The sequence below is a fragment of the Phlebotomus argentipes genome, unplaced genomic scaffold (assembly GCF_947086385.1).
Source record: "Phlebotomus argentipes unplaced genomic scaffold, Phlebotomus argentipes genome assembly contig_75, whole genome shotgun sequence".
Taxonomy (NCBI): Eukaryota; Metazoa; Arthropoda; class Insecta; order Diptera; family Psychodidae; genus Phlebotomus; species Phlebotomus argentipes.
The window spans coordinates 138,425-157,909 of record NW_026776170.1 but is presented as its reverse complement, the minus strand read 5'-3'; the positions used below and the strand labels follow the sequence as shown (position 1 = coordinate 157,909).

Below are 19,485 nucleotides of genomic sequence, written 5' to 3'. Positions count from 1 at the left end.
GGAGTCCACTATACAAACTTGGAAGTGTTTGGAAGTGGTGTAAATATTTTAGACAAATTATCCCCCCCTTAGGCGGCCGTGGTGCAGTCGGTAGAGAGCCAGACTGAGGACATCACAGTCGTGTGTTCGATCCTCATCACTTGCAAATGATCGAACACAGCAGATGCGAAAAATATTAAGCCTTTCAATGGCAAATAAAAAAAATTCCAGCCCAAAAATAAGGTTGCTGTTAAATGTTCCAACTGAAGTAGAAACTTTTGTGGAAGTGTATTTCGCATCTGTCCTTACTTATAGATGGGCACAATACTAGACTAGTGTCACTTGTAAATAGCGATATCGTCTGCAAACACGCCCAAGGCCAAGCTCTGCTAGTCTGTGCATTTGACTGGCTGACTTGAAAGCCTTGCCTCTGAGTGGGAAAAATCAGAGGATAACCGGGGGAGAGGGACGACATATATAAAAATAAGATATCAATGAAAGTCACAGGCGGCCAAAGCTGTACCGTCAGAAAGGTAACTGGATGACTGGTTAGCTTTGGGTCTTGGCCCTTAAATGGGAAAATTTTCCTGGGGATGCATAAAGGGCCCGTCAGATGGCCTGGATGCCGTAGAGCAAGATTTCTTGTACCACCCCCATTTCTAATCTAATCTAATCTAATCCCCCCCTTGCATAGTGTAATCATGCTCTCATCCCATACAAACATGAGATGAATAAACCCAAATCTAATATAAACACCATTCCAGTGAAGCGCATTTTTCAGTTGAAAGAATTTTTTCGCACTCAATTGTGATTTTTTCTCTTAATTTTCAGTCGATGGGATTCAAACTCACAACTGAAGCACTGAAAGTGTAACGTTTCCACCACCGAGCCACAGTCACTTTATAATAATACTTCAGTCTTACCTTATTTGATGGCACTGGAGGGAAAGTAAGGACACAACTGGACAACGGCGTTGACGCTAATACTGGTTACCATATCCAACGCATCAAAATGTAATAGAATATCAGAGAAAGAATATTTATGTAGGTTTGAGGAAGGGGAAAAAATCCAGAAACGTTGCACGAAGAAGAAAAGAGGTTTCAACTAAATAGGCCGTTTCTGTCACCTTTCACAAACTAAACACCGGCCGTGAAATTGAAGAAAATATTTATATGTAGGTTGCTTAGTCATTGTTCTTTGTTCACAACTAAAATGACTAAAATTTATCGCTGCGTAATGATTTATACAATTCGACTGTATTTATTAATGCATATGTATACACACATTGACTATCAAGAGACCCTCTGCTGAAGCGGAAATTCTGCTGCATTTAGCGTTGCAGGTGCAATTAGGCTTAGTATGATTGATCGGTCTCTGGGAGCCTCGTTGATGCCAATGTCGGCATGGGAAGTGGGTGAAGTGGGAGCAGTGATAGCCGTAGTCGTTCCTAATGCACTAAGTGGTGGCCATGCTGGGGTTTGCCTGAGAAAATGTTCTACGAGAAGAAAACGCCGTCTTGGCGTTCTATGACGTTTTTGTATAAATTTCTCAATAAAAAACACCTCTAGAAGTACTGCCATTAGCCAATGAAGTGCTCCACATGCAACCAAGGTGAGTCTAAATCCCATATCAGGTGGAATTACGAGTTCAAGTTGGTTTGCAAGGAAATGCGGCGGAGAAACAACCACAACCACAGTAAACACAGTGTTGAATACCATGGCAATAAGGAAACCATAATTTGTGGTTATGGAGCGTCGGTAAGGAGCACCTTTGTTGAATACAAATGCTAAAATGATGTATTGGAAAGACGAGACTCCAAATATAGTAAAGTTCTCGAGACAACCATGATCGAATTCGCTGCTTTGGGCGGTGGCGTTGAATGGCACGAACCAGGATTGCGCTCTCAAGTGATACCATGCAAAAACCTGTTAAAGAAAAATCCAGATTAGATATAGGCGCTCCCAAAACAAGTGTTGTCTGTTCAAAGTAGTATAAAAAGATTGTTTCATTATACACAGGAAAACAGATTGCAGAACAATTCCTGCAGAAACCAAAAATCTTCGGTCAACCAGACCATGATAGTGTAATGTGAATTTTTGTTTTTTGTACGTGGACGAGTTCTACATGAACACGTTTTCTGTGGAGTTCACAATTATGGAAGTGTTCCGACCAAGTGTATTACTGAATTAGACTATGAACATACATGCATGCTATTTCTGTTCGTGTCTCTATTTTTGTTACCATTAAACAATTTCTACGCCACCCATGTTCTGCCGAAACGTGTTCTCTCTGGAATTCTGGCAGTGACAAATCCTTGCTGGATCGCCAACTTGCAAAATTGTATCATTGGAACTATGACAAACCACCACTATGATATATATATATATATATATATATATATATATATATATATATATTTATGAAATTAAATTAAATGAATTTTAGCTGTATCAGTTTAAAGACCTGAACGGGGGGGGGGGGAGAAGGGAAAAAACTAAAAATCGCTCGGAAAAATTTGACCATTTGTTCCAAACTGTTTAACTGGTAATTGGCTTGCAATAGTATTGAACAGAAAATGTTGAACTGCAAAGGCGAGTTAAATTTTCCATAAAAGCCTTATCGATAAACAATATTCAACCCAAAAATGTCAAAAGGCATTCTAGCTGTTCTGGTGATTACCCTTCTCGCAAGTAACTTACTACAGACATGACTGCGAGTTATAAGATTATTTTCAAGTTACAGTATTATAAGTTACCTCTAGAGTATGAAGGTTAAGATACAAAAAAGATTTTTCTAATTTATTTAAATTTTCCGAAGAAAACTATAAAATTGGCATTTTTCCACATTTTCTAATTAAAATTCAGTTGGGGGCATGTTTGATTCGAAGACAAATTCAGTTTCCTACAATAAGCCCTAAAATTGGTATACTATTTATTGTTGTAAAATAAATATTAGCAATTGTTATAAGTGAACATACTCCTGAAAAGTTTCATTTTAGACGTACAATTTTTTGCAAGCAACGATAAATATTAGTAAATATATAAATCAAGAAAAAGATTTTTAAAACAAGTAAATAAAGAATGGAAAATTAATCTAGTGTCTTTTATAACCATGTGAATTTACGTTCTGTGTTTTCTACTACATTTGCCAAAATTTTTGTGCTCTTCATGTTGCAAATTAAACTTTAAGGACAATTTTAAAGACAGCTTTTCAGACGCTATATTATTAATTAAATAGGCACACCAGCCTCATATTTCACAGTTGCAATTAATGACAGGAATTCTTCCTACATTAATTTAATTTTAGAAGTCGCGATTCAGCTGGAGGATTGGAAACAATTTCCATAATGTGAATTGGAGTTTAGTAAATTCCAGAGGATTGCGAGAAGCCTAATTTGTATGTGAATGTGATTATGTTTGCAACGAATATTCACGTTATATTTTGGAAATTTGGTAAATGTAGTCTATTACCACTGTAGAGTATCATTTGAAATTTGTATATTGTTATGTAGGGAAATATATACAGATTTTTTTAGTACAGAGAATGCAAGAAAGGATTTAGATTGCTGGAGTGAATTGAATGGTGACTATCACAAAGTGTCAAGCAATGTGTCCAATTTCAGTCATATAATTCTCTATACCTGATGAAGGAAACAGAAACCACCGAAATCTTATATGGAAAATGAACAAGTTACATAAATTTAACCATTATTCCGTCTTTTCAAATAGGCAAATGAAAATCTCACTAAGTATATAAAAACATAAATTCTACAATGAAATGATCAGAGCAACATATTTTGAGTTCAGTACAGTTTTTGCCATGAACTCATTATATTGTTCACAGACAACATTTAACAATTATTTTGTTTAAAAGGCTTCTATTTCTTACCTGAAACATTACGCTGATAATTAAATGTAGAGTCAACGATACGAGTGGCTCCAAAGAAATCAAGGAATTTTGCGGTGTCTGTCTCACCAAATCGCCCTCATACGCAGGGGTTTTTCCGAAGAAGAAAGCAAATACGCTGATAATAAATAAGTCGATATAGAGGTATTGAAGATCAGTAAGATTGCTGTCAATGCTGTAAAGGATGAGTACGCTGGTGAACTGCACCAGAGAATACGCAGCCATGTATTTGAAAATACCAAAGCTTGTTACGAGAGCGGCACGTCCTTCACGAATTACGTCAAGTACGCACGCAATTGTAGCCGAGCGACTCGTGAAGGGTGATGCTACGCTGCTTTCGGCTTCGCTTAGACTAATGCCTGTATGTGCAGTTTTAAGAGCACCGCAATCATTAGCACCATCACCGCACATGGCTACATAATAGCCTAAAGATTGAAGCTCCGCCACAAGACTTTGCTTTGCTTCTGGTGGCATACGAGCAAATACCACCCCACGTGTTACAAAACGTTCTACGAGCTCAGGATGATATTGCCGCACAAGTGCCCATGTACGGCCTGTCATAGCAAAACGATAATTATTTGACGGTAAATCCGGCGGCAGCATTGTAGTATCATCGTCATCTTGCGCAATGGTCAGCGTAGTATGTGTTGTATGACTAGTTGTGCATGTATCCGCTGTGTACAGAGAATCAATTGAGCTAGAAAATATAAAACATTGTTTGATTAGTCAGGCAAAATTTTATGTAAAGGATAATTTTATCACGGGTATTTTCAAGGGAAAAGGCTAATGAGCTTAACTCCTTTTATCTCTTTCACAACATTACGAGAGAATTTATTTTCTCGCTCCTCGGATGCTACATAACAACTAGTGACGATATACAAACAGATATCGAAATATAAAAATTTACCACCTATTCATCCGACAACTACGGTAATTCAATGAACACTCGTTGACATATTCGTTTATTTCAAACAATTTATAAATCACACATATTTTTTACTTTGTAGCAGCTGGCGGTTTTCACCAAAGGTAAAAAAATTTACTGCCACTAGAGTTTGGTGATGTCAAAACCAATACTTCACCTCACCGTCCGCCATTTCGAATACACCCGAAAAACTTTTTATTCATTTGTTCAGCCCCTATGGCATGGCTCGGGCCCAAATTTTTGGTATATTATATCTTATCTCAATACCTTTCCAAGGAACTGCCACCTAATGATCTGGGCCATTCCAGACAGTAAATATAAAGGTTCGAACTGCAAAAATTAAAATAGCCATAGCTTCGCGTCTAATTAACAGATCTGAATAATTTTGAGCTTATTGAAAAGGTCGCATGAAATGCTTGCACTCATCATAATATAAAAATGCAAGGGGCGCTCAGATTAAAATTTTTTTTAATCTAAAATCGATTATCTTGATAAACACGTAAACATTTTCTTTTAATTATAATATGTTGTAGCTGATGTCACAATTTTTTCGGCGAACCGTTACTTTTAGGGTCCGACGTTTTAGGAGCTGGGATACGGAAAGTCAAATTTCACAACATTAATAGCCTGTGACTTCATAAGGAAAGCAACCATATTAAATTAGCTTAGAACGTCTTTATCTCGGCATTTGACTATGCATTTACTTAAAATTGTACTATGATGTAGTCCATGTATGTTGTAGTGTTATGTATTTTAATAGTCAAGATCGAGACGTTTCCAAAATGGGGTCGTACTAGTTTGTCGACGCCAGTTTGTGAATTTAATAACTTTTTTATTTATTCAGTATTATCCGATACTTTGTGAAGCATGAATTTGGGGGTTTATCGATGTGCAATTGAGCTCATGTACTACCTCCAACTAAATAGTACTTGCTTCAATGTGATTATTTTCGACCAAGAATTGGTGTTCGACGATGTACGGAAAATGGCCAATAAGCTTCAACTTCCAAGCACAAGTGCTTGGAAAAAACGAGTACATCGTCGAAGTACTTGCTTCCTCCCTACTTATTTGGATAACTCATATTTTTTATAATTTATAATATACGATATTTTTCTCTTTTTTTCTTATTGTTCTTCTATTTATTCCTTTTTTATTTATAATGTTCTAATGTATTTCTTACTTACTTACATAGAAGGGCAATAACGTCCCATTGAGGGATACGGTCTTTTCTAGTACAGAAGATATCGAGACAAGTTTTTGTTTTACGATGGCAAATTGCCAGCTTGTCGGCCAACCATAAGTGATTCTAAACGTTGATCTACATATTTAACGAGAAACAGCGCAAGACAATTCCAGTGAAGCGTATGTTTCATCTGGAATATTCAACAACAACCATTTGAGCTGCGTTTTTGCCATTGAAAGGCTTTATTTTTCTAGCACTCTGCTTAGTGCGATCATTTGCAATCAGTTGTATTCGAACACAAGACTGTAGCATCAAAAGTCAAACGTGTTGACCAGTGGGTCAAAGCCGCCAGTAATATATGTCTAATGATATCATAATCTTCTTGTTTCGTCTTTTTCAAGGTCTCTTTAGTTCACAATAAATCTAAATAATATTTTTGTTTTAGTAATTTAGTGGATGTTTGTATTTTGAACGCGTATATTGATCGTATAACATATAGCACTTGAATGCCGTATACACAAATTTTTGCCATGAGACATTGGAAATCATTAGCAAATCTTATATTTTAACTTTTAATTTAATTTCAACAAAGCAAAATTTAGGGCCTAACCCTCTTACAATTTGCTAATTAAAGAAGAAAAAAAGAGACAAAGAATCGACAAACAAAGAGTAAAAACAATAGTACAAGATAAGTGAAAGAAAAAGAAAAAGAAATGAGACTTAAAACAATATGCTATGATTCAGGAAGAGTCTGTGATTAGATCAACAGCCGGAAAAAACCGCCTGATGCCACCCACTGTCTCGCGCGCCTCACGTGGGAGGGCATTATAAAGCGAAACCCTCCAGACAAAGAGAGTACGAAAAAAAAGTCTCATGCTCAGCTCGAGGAACAAGACGTCCCCTGAGCCTGCTCGAGCCTCCCCTCGTCAAGAGCGAAGCTAGATATCCATTTGCAGGCTCGCATTTGCAGGCTCGCATTTGCAGGAAGGAGGACAGGCTGCAGCCCACCAGCACATCCCTGTGGGCAAAGATGTGATCGCGGGGACCCAGTTCGCAGACGTACCTAACACTATTGTGGAATGCTATTAGTTATTCGACGGATTGTGTCACTATCCGCTAGAATGAAAAACTCTGCTATAGGATAGTGTCGAATTAAAGACAATACCGAGGTTTTTAACCTGATCCGCATAAAGGATAACTTCACCGTTAAGAAGAACGGTGAAGTAAGGAAAATTAGCACTCCTTTTTGAGAAGATAATTGCCTGCGATTTTTTAGGATTCAGGCGAAACCCATTGGAAGAAGCCCAGTTCCCGATTCGGGAGAGGTTATCATTCAAAAGGTTGAACGCACAGGAAGAATTTGAAGGATCACCTTCTATGTAAATCTGGAGGTCGTTCGCATACAGATGATACGAGCAACCACACAGGACAGAGGGCAGATCATTAATGAACATGGAGAAGAGCAAAGGACCAAGAATAGATCCCTGGCCAATGCCCCTTCCTAGGATAGATGGAGAAGACGTGTTTTCTCCAAACTTAACAATTTGAGAACGATCTCGGAAGTAGGATCTATTGTTTATTGTTTATTAAATAGCTTATTTTCTAAAATCCTTTACTTGGTACATATTGACCTTAATGTCGTCAAGCAAAAACGCAATTGATTGTGCTATAAGATCACTAAATTCATAATACATCGATATAATAATTTCGTATGTAATCTGTAATAAAATCATACCTAATAATTGCATAATTGTTACATAATATGTTTTTTATATCATGTTCAAACTACATTACACTTACCCTGTAGTTATGTTCTCTTGTCCAGCGGTGCTAGTAAGATTGTAGTATAAGTGGCAACCATCCAATGTCATTTTCACATTTACCATTATTACACTCTGTTGCTTTGGTATCATGCCACAGTCCTTAGCCACTGACACCGCTGTAAGAATATTATCGCCCGTAATCATCACTGTGCGGATATTTGCACGTGTAAGACTACTAATAACTGCTGTCGTATCAATCTTTAGACGATTCTCTAAGATTACAAAGCCCAGAAATATCAGTTCAGATTCTATTGCTTCTCGGTTCAGGCGCTGTAATCGCGCATATGAAATCTTTTTATCAAGTGCTTTGAATGCTACCGCAATAATACGGTAGCCTTGTTGAGCGAATATGTCCAATTTTGCATGAAAATCACGTGGAACAGAAGCAGGTAGGCACAGTGTGTGTATCATCTCAGGTGAACCTTTACAGTATGCCGTAAAATGTGTATCTGTCAGTCCACGTGCAACCACACTCATTCGCTGCAGTATACTTGTAAAAGGAAAGCTACGCACAATGCCTATAGCATCAATGTCGTCAATCGGAGAACGAACGACGGTAGGAAAAAGCATATCGTATTTAGTGTGGTCATCTAAGCAAGCTTCTTCTAGTAGCCAACCCGTGGCCTCGAACATTTTAAGATCCAGCGGATCACCCTTCAGTTCGCCCGCCATTACTGTAAGTCCTTGACATGTTACCATAGCAGATAGTAATGGACCACTGGACATGCAGGAAATTTCGCGTACTGGCATCTGGAACTCCCCCTCTACAGAAGCCACAACACCCCACATGTCTAGACCCTCTTCAGTCAACGTTCCTGTCTTATCGAAACAAACACAATCGATGCTGCCTGACACATTTATACTACGCGGAGAGATGCAGTAGATGTTCTTTTGCTTCAGACGTTGCTGCGCATTCATGCGTCCCACTGTCATAGCGGCAGGCAGAGCAGGAGGTACAGCAATAGTGATAAGATCCAAGCTCTCTATAGCAATTTTTGACGCAGATACTCCACGAATGATCTAAAAAAGTTAAAGAAAAGTTGTCAATACCATGTTACAGAATGAGTTTAATGGAAAACTAAAGATTTCTATATGAAAATAAAATGATAATATAATGTACTTTAATTTCACAATACAATGCTTGATATTAAAAAATTTTTAATTGCCATAAATCCGCTTCTAATTAACCGATCGAAATGATTCTGTATTCTTTGGAAAGGTCTCGTAAGATGCCATCTCCACCTTTAGATTAGATTAGAAATGGGGGTGGTACAAGAAATCTTGCTCCACGGCATCCAGGCCATCTGACGGGCCCTTTATGCATCCCCAGGAAAATTTTCCCATTTAAGGGCCAAGACCCACAGCTAACCAGTCATCCAGTTACCTTTCAGACGGTACAGCTTTGGCCGCCTGTGACTTTCATTGATATCTTATTTTTATATATGTCGTCCCTCTCCCCCGGTTATCCTCTGATTTTTCCCACTCAGAGGCAAGGCTTTCAAGTCAGCCAGTCAAATTCACAGACTAGCAGAGCTTGGCCTTGGGCGTGTTTGCAGACGATATCGCTATTTACAAGTGACACTAGTCTAGTATTGTGCCCATCTATAAGTAAGGACAGATGCGAAATACACTTCCACAAAAGTTTCTACTTCAGTTGGAACATTTAACAGCAACCTATTTTGAGCTGGAATTTTTTATATTTGCCATTGAAAGGCTTAATATTTTTCGCATCTGCTGTGTTCGATCATTTGCAAGTGATGAGGATCGAACACACGACTGTGATGTCCTCAGTCTGGCTCTCTACCGACTGCACCACGACCGCCCTATCTCTCACCTTTACATCATAACTTGGTATGATCACCGCTAGAAGTGTTTAAGTCGAAAAAAACCATTTTAGAAATTTCGAAAACGAATAACTCGAAAACGAAATCATAATTTTTTTTAATTCTAATATGTTGTAACTGAGGTCGAGACCTTTCCAACGAACCGTTACTTTTGGGGCCTTATTCATTATGAGCGGAGATATGGAAGGTCAAAGTTCACACCTTTCCGGCCCATATCTCCGCTGATTATCAACCGATTTCGAACATCTCTTCACCAAAAAACGTGTCTCGACGCTCTGTAGGTTGCCATAGAAATTTTAGTCTGTGATGTCATAACAAATGCCACCATATTGATAAACATTTTAACGCTTGTATCTCGGCGACTAGATCATGCTTTTCCTTTAAATTTTAATATGTTGTAGTTCAGGTCATTACGTCTCTAAAAATAGATTTTTGTGGATACAATAGAACCGGAGTTATGACGGTTTAAAGCTTTAATTTTGAATACGCTATAACTTTGGTTCTATTTATTTAATCGTAATTATTTTGTGGCTCGTTGGAAAGCTCTTGCACAGCTCTACGACTGTGACTATTTAGAACAACAGAAGTTCATCAGACCACCGCCAAAACCGCTAATGTCAATGAAAAATTTGTAAAAAAAAAATTATTGAAAAATTTTGTTTTAAGGTTACACTAATTAGAGATAATTTTTTAAGTATTTCGATAGTCCAGATCGAGACGTTTCTAAAATGGGGTTAAACTTTTCTATCGAAGTCATAGAACCAGAGTTATAACTGTTTGGTTTTCAGGACTTGGATTTTATATTGCATATGAAAATTTCCATGCTTTCTTTCCTTCTAACTAAATCGAGTTGGCCACGGAAGAGAGAAATTTTTATATCCCAGCTAATATACCATAAGCCCACGCCAAGCGTGTGCTTAGCCATATCTTTATTTTCCTGTAGAATGCAGAATTTTAAAGGCATTTTACAGAAGTTATAGAGTTCTGTGAGAGGTTTATGGTAAGTCCAAGATCATGAATATAACTAAAGTTATTACATCAAAGCTTTGAACTTTTATTAGTGTCTGTTATTGATACATGCGAATATAGCTTCAAAACTTATCTCCCATATTTTGACAAAGCATGGAAATCCCAATATTATAAACTATGTAATGCGGATGTCTGGCTACAGACATCCGCACATCCGCACTATCCGTATACTTTTTTATTTACCTTGGTAACAAGTGTGTAGAGAAAACCGATGACCGCTATGACGCCCAGTAGCTTAATGAATTTATAAGAGTCTTTCTCAAACTTGTAGTCTACTGGAGGTGGATAAAGAATGCTACGAATGAGGCCACCTTTTACTGTCGAATTTCCTGTGCTTATTACCAACGCAAGTACTTGTTCGTGGCCTATGTATCTCGTTTGAATTACTTTTGTACCTGTGAAAAGCATGTGTCGACCATGCTCACGAGCGCTGAACATTAGATCACGACGACATGGAATTGGCGTTTTTGTTACAGGTACGCTTTCACCAGTTAAAGATGACTCATCGAGAATGGCGTTACCATTTAACAATACGGCATCGCAATGCATATGACAGCCTGTGCGCGGTACCAGAAGAACGTCACCTGGAACGAGAAGACGTGTTTCCACGCGTTCAACAACACCATTATCTCGGCGTACGCAGATCCAATCTGTAGTTCCAACAGTGGTCATTAGTGCTTTTTGATTACGGCGCGTTTGAATCACTGACATTGTAATACCGAATACTGACATGGCTACGATCACAATGGCATACCTAAGAAATCGTTCAATTAATAGAAGAGTGATGATTTACTTTAACAAATCTTACCATACGTAATTGTAGGAGAACCAAAGACATACTGAGAAGAATTGAAACACGTAAAAAGGATTGAGAACCTCGAGAAAGAGTAGCTTTAAAACACCTTTCACAGGTATGTCAATCTCATTGGTTCCATACACCACCCCACGTCGATTTTGCTCTACTGCGTTGAGACCACGATGTCTGTGCAATGCTACACTACTGATGCCCTCTTCCAGCCCCGTGAGACACTCAAATTGTTGCACCGATGTACGCCATATATATCTATTGAAAAACAACAATCACTATTATTATTTAGTATTTTGAAAGCTTTACATTATGATGTACATTAGAATATAGAATAGAATATGTTTATTTTTATCGCACTTTATCGCTTTTTATCGCTATTACAGCTACTATCTGGTATCGACCTAGAAATTCAAAGGCATAAAAGCTAAAAAGTGAATAGGGGAAAGTGAGGCAGCACCGACCAGAAAATGACCGTCCAGTTGTTTGAATTTTCCTGAACATTTGAGTCAATATGAATATTAAAACCGTTAGTGCGATATCCGACTTCCTTTTCTTCGCTTCAAAGCTATTGATACTTATCGATACGAATTGCGTGCAACTTTACTTTCAAAAAAATTTAAGGGAAAAAATAGTTTAAATTAGTCATTAAAAACTAATTAGTCCAAATTTTGTGAAAACCGTATATCGATATCTCTTACCATTTAGGCATTAGAAGTTCGTATGTCACGAAGAACGGATGGAACGGAAAAAATATGGTGAATTAACGGAGACGGCCTTTTAGTGCGGATTTCCTTTATTCTTCTACCACTACGTTTCGGAGATTGGATGTGATGGGATTGAATGAATTCAAGTGATGTGGAAAGAATCGGATAGTGTGATCGGTTGAACAAGAAGGTGCAGTTGAATCGTTTGTTGGACAAGCGCATTCCAAATATTTCGATACCTGATAAAGGGAACATCTAATCCCCCAAAACGTAGTGAAAGAAGAATAAAGGAAATCCGCACTAAAAGGCCGTCTCCGTTAATTCACCAATTGAGACATACCGGCGGAATCTTCAGAACGGAAAAAAATTAGGGTCCTATTTTGTCATATTTCATCGTATTTAGCTTCTCTAATGCAAATTGCGAGATTAGATTTTTAAGCGAATACAGATAGTTGCTGTAATATTAAATCTTACCCGGTGGCGAGCGTCTTTCGTCAGTCGGGCCGATTGTCGGCCGACCACAGCCGACATTTGCCTATGACATTTACATTGGAGTGTGACCGATTGTCGGCCGACTTTCGGGCATGTGTCAAAAATGGCGCCTTTGCGTTTTTTTCATGGCGAATTAAATTAATTATTTTGAAGAAATTAATAAAGTCCCAACAATTATATTTATTACATGCGCGTTTTATATGATCAAAAATATGCCGGCATGGGCGGACGATAAAGAATTTAATTACGGCTCGGAAAAGTATTGTCCCGACCTGAAAAGAGTGAAATTGAGCGATTTCCGCTATTTTCTCTGCATTTGGAAAAATTCTCATTTTGGCCGAAAATTCTGACGTCACCATGTTGCCAACATCTGCTAAATTCAGACCGGTGCCACTCGACAAACAATCGACAGTCATTTGTTTGTCTGAACGGGCGACAGACCAGCCGACTGTCGGCAGCGTTTTATGACAACAAGACGACCGCTCGCCACCGGGTAGTTCCTAATACCCGCAATACAGGCAGTGTTGCCGGGATTGCCTCACAACAATTAGTGCCAGCCATTTTCTTATTGGCGGAACTCCACTCAACTATTTCGATGTTGCCCTATGCGCAGTTTTCATGGATTTTCCAGCACCCAGAAAAGCATGGCATGTTATGATGGAAAACTGTGCGTTTTTTTTCTTATTTAACCTTTCATTACCTATACAATTTTTTCTGCGATAGTGTTCTTTTTTCCGTAAATGAAACACAATACCTTGTCTACTATAGAAATTTCAATCCTAAACCAATTTCTGATTTTCATTTATATTAAAAAAAAAAAAACGCAAGGGCATAGCTGTTAATTTTTTTTAAAGTAATCCTTAGGGCGTACTATCGTCATATAGCCGCAAGAAGTTTTTAAAAGTATAATATACGAAATAATTACAATGATCCGTGTAATGGCCCCAAATCTTCTAACTATAAATTTTAATTATAAATATAATTGTATTCAAAAGTATGAAGAATTTACCTTAGTTGTTTACAGTGAAACAGACGCACGTAATCGGCGGGTGCAAAAGCTCCGCCACCTTGTGGTATACTCAGCTCTCCATCATTTGATATTAGAGTTATTACATGACAGACAAAATAGATAACGTGTTTGCCTTGATAGTGCTCACGTACAAGCACAGCTGTAGCCAAAGCAAGTGAACAACGACGATGGGTGGCGAGGAGGTGCCAGTGTTGCCACCAATGGGTTACAAGGCGGAGCGAACCGCCGGTCAATAGTACTACGCACCAATAGATGACAGAACGCCAACGGCAGACACGATATCCTGTTACCGTCATCTCTTCCCCTGTACCAGTATTAAGAGTAGCCACCTCCGTATTGCGAGAGTCTGTAATAGACAATGAATTGCACTTTATTGGAAATATGAAGAATTGTGCAGATATAACATATGAAATTGAAGTGTTTTGCTCTATTTAATATAAATTGTGTTACGAATAGCCTTTTAAATACGATTTCATGTATGAATGAAATCGTGTACTATGTGTCGAAGTGGTAAACTTCGACAATCTCCAATGGCTCCGGATCGGAACATTCTGCCATTTCCCGGACAAGCTCGGCGTGTTTTAGGTCTTTTAGGTATCCTGGGACTAATGCGATTACACATTTTCGGTGACAGTTATTTGACACCAACTGTTCAATATCCTTATCTACATTAAGGCACCAACAATAACTTCTCGCCAATATCTTCATCTTTGCGACGCCCATGCAATTCATTCAAAACTGCACTTCTCAACTTCTTAGAAATATATGTTCTTATTCTCTTCACGAGACAACCATTCTGAAACGAGAACTCTTTCATCGGAATGCCAAATTTTCTTTCTTTCTTGAACAATTTTCCGTCTTTAAGTCCCGTCATCAATTCCCGCACTTCAACTTCTAAAGTTGTCTCCTTTAACTCTCATATTCTTACTTTTCTACCTCCTGAATACCTCCTTTAGTCTCTCAAAATGCTCCTCATCATTTGAACCCGTTATTCTTATGTCATCCAAGAATACTTTCATCCCTGGAATGTCCAATAACAAGGACTTCATCATTAGCTGTCAAATCTCCACAGCTGATGCCACCCCATACATAAGTCGTGTAGGCCTATATAAGCCTTTATTGCGTACTTAATGTCAAGATTTCTCTATCTTTCTTCCCTCAGTTGTAAATACGCTTGAGACAGATCAATCTTGAAATATCTCTCGCCTGCAGCCAAATCATTCAAAATCTCTTCCGTTGTGGGCAACTGATGCTTATCAATAATCAATTTTGGGTTAACAAAACAACTATAATCTCCACAAAGACGTACCCTTCCTGATGACTTTGGAATCGCCACCACAGGCGTTGCCCATCTACTTTAATAACCTTAAACCAAAACGCCCTCCTTGTCCAAAGATTTTATCTCATTTTCTACAGATTCCCTCAAAGTAAAAGGCACATTTCTCGCTCTAAGAAAAACGGGCTTACAATCATCCTGCAACTTTAATTCACTTTGAAATCCCTCAATTCTCCCGATTGAATCTTCAAAAACTGTCTTAAACTATTTCTTCAACTCATCCACATACTTTGAAGCATCTCTCATGCACACGATGAAACACGTGTATGATGCATACGATCATCATAATTTGCGTGTATGAAAGAAGACAAGGAGAGTGATTGCAAATAAATGGGCAATCTGTCCAACGCAGAACACGAGAGAAAGAACATCTTCATTATATTCGGTCAACTCTAATCGTGACAGTCTTAAATCCCTGGGTGTCCCTTTCGCTGATAGTGGAGTGCGGCCTCGTGGTCCTATGGCCCTCGAAAGAACAGTACGGCAAAAGATTACAAAATACTTTACTAGATTAGCATTTTTCGCTTTGCTCCACACACGGGAATGGCAGTACTATCAAAACTGCGTGTTAAGGCACTTTCAAATGTCTCTGTTGGATTTATTGCTATTCTGTCACCCTACATGCCACAAAATAACAAAATTTTGCCCATCTTCTTTGTTCCAATTTTTTCGTTCTAAAAATGCAAAACATATAGACTAATAATTTCTCAATTTTATTTCTCTTTTTAAAGTTATAAATTTTTGAATTGAGGTAAATCTCAGTTGTTGAGTCCTATTGGAAATAATTTTGTAAGTTTTTAAATCTAATTTGAAAACACATGACAATGGTCATCTTTATGCCGCAATCGTTAAATGCTGGATTAAAATTGATGCAGCATTTATTTGACAGTTCTCCGCACATAACTGTCAAATTAAACCCTGCATTAATTTTAATGCAGGATTTCACGAGACGGAGTAAAGAGGCTCATTGAGCCTCTTCTGCATTCTAAGCATTTCTGAGCATTCTGAAATTAGACTGCTTTAGGATTCGTATTGCAGCCTAATTTCGTTTTGAAATTTCCAAACAAATTGTCAAAGTGGTCCTGAAGCTTATGATATGTCGTGAATTGGTTAACGTTTTTCCGTGTCTTCACGACTTTTAGACTGCACACAGATTTCTTATAACTAACGCTTTCAAATGCCAAAACAGGATTTCATGCTCAGAAGATTTACATTTCTCATCAGTGAAAAATCTAAATAAAAGCATTAAAGAACCATTTTTACACTTTGTGAATTCAAAAACTCTATACATAATATGAGATGACAACATAGGTCTAATATTTTCTTTACAGTCTCTTTGTTTTAACATAGAATGAGAGCTTACTAAACACAAATTCAGATTGTGTTTATAAATTTGGGATGTGCATTATTTAAATAGTGATAAGCGCAAAAAGTATACGAACTTACCGATGAAATGTAACATTCACTGGACCTGTGGACGAGAAATTTCCACATTTTTCACCTAACATTTCATTTCTTACATTTGCCTTTGACTGGGACTGTAAAGATTCTCTATCGGCTTTTTTAGAGAATTACTTTGCTTGGAGGAAAGTCGCCTCTCGATTTCTTCAAGAGATCCCCTTGCTCCCTCTAGAGAACAAAGTATCTTCTGCAACAGTGCAAGGCGCGTCCTGTATGGACTAAAATGCCTTCGGTCAACGGCAATTCAATGCCACCGGGTTTAAGCAGAAATGCTCCCTGGTGAGTGGCGACCACCGGTGGTGCCTCCGATTTGCACTGGGCTATGGTTTAGCCTCAGAAAATACTCCTTTCTCTACTGCCGCTTTTACTGGAGCTCCTTGAAGAGGAGCCGCTGGTAGAGACAGAGAAAGAGCCGACTCTGGCCGCTAATATGAAGATTAGTAAGAACATATCAGAACGATTGAATGATGTTAGAACATTGGTAAATTAATGCAAATTAATCTAGAAAACACAAAAATCAAAAAAAGAAAATGATACACGTGTTCAATTTAGCAGTGAAATAATCGAATTGGCCGCTAGGATCGAATATGTTTTTGAGTCTCAGATGGTGGTTGACGAGCACGGTCAAGATCTTAAATTACAGTGGAAAATAACAACATTGTTACCCCCGTGTCTCTATATATAAAATAAACGCCAGAACTACTTATAGATCGGTAAACTGAGAACCTTCTACCGTGAAAACAGAACTGACTCGAATATCTCCTCTAATAGTGAAGACGGCTTTGCCCCGTAATAGGATGTAATACCAAATAAGTAATTATGTAAATAAGCTATCATATGATTTTATATGATATTGAGAAACTAACCCTTGAGAAGCTCAGCCACTTGGTCGGACGTATCTCGTGGAGGCTGATTATCTTGGCAATCAGAACTGTGGGAAAGCCAATAGGCTCGGAGGCGACCCACGAAAAGCTCCATAGGCACTGTCAACTGTCTTTGTGGGGGCGCACCCCCCAAGCTATGGCTACCTAGGCGGGCGGGAGCGCCCAAGATCGGGTCAGTCACCCGGATCTGGCTCCACTTGCCATGCAAACTGACATTGTAACCATGGCTTCCCAGAATGCGCCATTAAATTTAAGGTTATGTTGCACTACACAAATTTATTAACTCGATGTTAAGGACAAAACGACACTTACGCGCCCGTAGGTTACTTATTATACACGAGAGCACTGACCAACGTTATTGTCCTCATACAGTCAGTGACGCAATCGCATAAGAGCACCTTCCAAGATAAAATCAATAAAACACGCATATCATGTGGCGACAGCTGTCGAGAATCCCAGTTGCAGTTATTGATCTTTCATATGAACAACACAGACGCACTTATACGATATGCACACATATATCATTCGTTATCATTACTTAAGTTTACATGTAAGTAGAACAAAATGCACACGATTGAATTCAACACTTGAACCAAAATCTTTCGATTTTACATATGTGTATCGAAGGTATCATGTATTTCATTGTGGACTGTATTACAGAAAAAAGACTGCAACTCAGAAATAAACGTGGATTTTCGCAATAATTTTAGATTGGTGAAAACATCGTCAAACATTTTGATGAGTTGATTATAACCTCTATAAAAAAAAAAAATACAACTCAAACCAAAAATTCCCGAAAAAACTTAGCTAAATATATTCTAGCTCTTCAATCGATTAAAAACAGTGTTTCATAGCTGAGAATTCGCATCTGAATTTTGATTATGTAGAATGATAAAATGGATCGCAGAGGTTTCTTAGGGATTAAAGCCTTTCCCGCGAAGGATTCCTCAATGATCATGTTCCAACCACTGTTCAGCTGGGGTGGTACAGCGAGGTGTGTTTTTTGGCTATCCTTGATCTGTACGTGGACCGAGACGATAATTAAGAAAGCCTAGCGAAGCTCACGGCCAGGCCAGTCTAATCGATCGCCAGCGGCGTCAGTCGGGCATCGCTAGTCAGCTTGGACGGTCATGGCTTCCAAGGCTCTGTGAGGCAAGCGATAGGTACGTATGAGAGGCTCTGTAAGGCGCTGCCTGAGTGCAAGAAGGACTCTGTAAAGCGCCTCCTTGGGATTGCGAGGGCTCAGGCGGTCAAAGGGCATTCCAGCTGTTCTGGTGATTCACCCCCTCGTAGTTTACTTACTACAAGTATGACATCGAAGACTTTTTTGAGTCCTCATGACTGCATTCCCTATCTTGCAAAAAAAAATTTCTCTGGCATTTTCATGATTGAATTTAAAGACAATTCGTTCAAAAATTTCAGGGTCAATAACCTTATTCCTCCCTGCAATTTACAGTGGAGACGGAGAAAGATGGTGCACTACCGTATAATACTTATACGGGGTGCTAATTCATTGAACAGCACCTGGTACAAGAAACCAAGTTCTAGTGACAGAAAGCTCAACTTCGCGTAAGATCACCAGATGTCTCACTAGATGAATTTATAAAAAGGGTTCTGAAATTGTCAACGATATATATATAGAGTTGAGCCCACAATTTTAAATCAACTCTCAAATAACGTCAAGGTTTATCCATCGTACGCGATACGCTCACTGCTGCAGAGATGCCGAAAAGAGAGAAATACACCATGCAGTGTCTTCGCACATCTCTTTTGAGTTGGACATTCAGTTTGCGTCGCTTACACGCGCACACGGTTAAGCGAAAAGATCAGTTTCCTCTTCTTTCACGAACCAAAAATTGGCTAAGAAACCGGGTAATCCCAACTCACAGTTTTTCACCCGGTTCAAAGACAAAATACCTTATGAGAAAGAAAGCCATGTCATTAACAAACATCGACCTAAAATTGTATAGATTTTTATAGAATTTCAACTGGCTCTCGTTCCATGGTGTGGCGCTCCCTCCAAGGTGCTACCCATTCCCGGATCTAGGGTCCACGGGTTTCCTAGAAGTGTCCTAAGAACT

At 38.6% G+C, this 19,485-nt stretch overlaps 1 protein-coding gene across 4 annotated transcripts; it reads right to left on the bottom strand.

Moving 5' to 3' along the window:
- Nucleotides 1-1,216: 1,216 nt before the first annotated feature.
- LOC132257000 (polyamine-transporting ATPase 13A3) lies at nucleotides 1,217-17,865 on the bottom strand. Of its 4 annotated transcripts, none has more exons than XM_059753660.1 (8): nucleotides 17,387-17,443; nucleotides 16,506-16,530; nucleotides 13,703-14,069; nucleotides 11,498-11,752; nucleotides 10,873-11,443; nucleotides 7,794-8,836; nucleotides 3,868-4,582; nucleotides 1,217-1,904 (listed from the first exon to the last, which is right to left on the bottom strand). In XM_059753660.1, the coding sequence occupies exons 2-8, from the start codon at nucleotides 16,519-16,521 to the stop codon at nucleotides 1,272-1,274; spliced, it is 3,600 nt and encodes a 1,199-aa protein (XP_059609643.1). In that variant the 5' UTR covers nucleotides 16,522-16,530; nucleotides 17,387-17,443; the 3' UTR covers nucleotides 1,217-1,271. The 4 variants fall into 4 exon arrangements, 3 of the variants coding, with proteins under 3 accessions (XP_059609643.1, XP_059609642.1, XP_059609644.1); XR_009468231.1 differs by lacking the exon at nucleotides 16,506-16,530 and having other exon boundaries at nucleotides 1,791-1,904; nucleotides 3,868-4,060; nucleotides 4,125-4,582; nucleotides 17,387-17,865; XM_059753659.1 differs by lacking the exon at nucleotides 16,506-16,530 and having other exon boundaries at nucleotides 17,387-17,865.
- Between the last annotated feature and the right edge of the window lie 1,620 nt (nucleotides 17,866-19,485).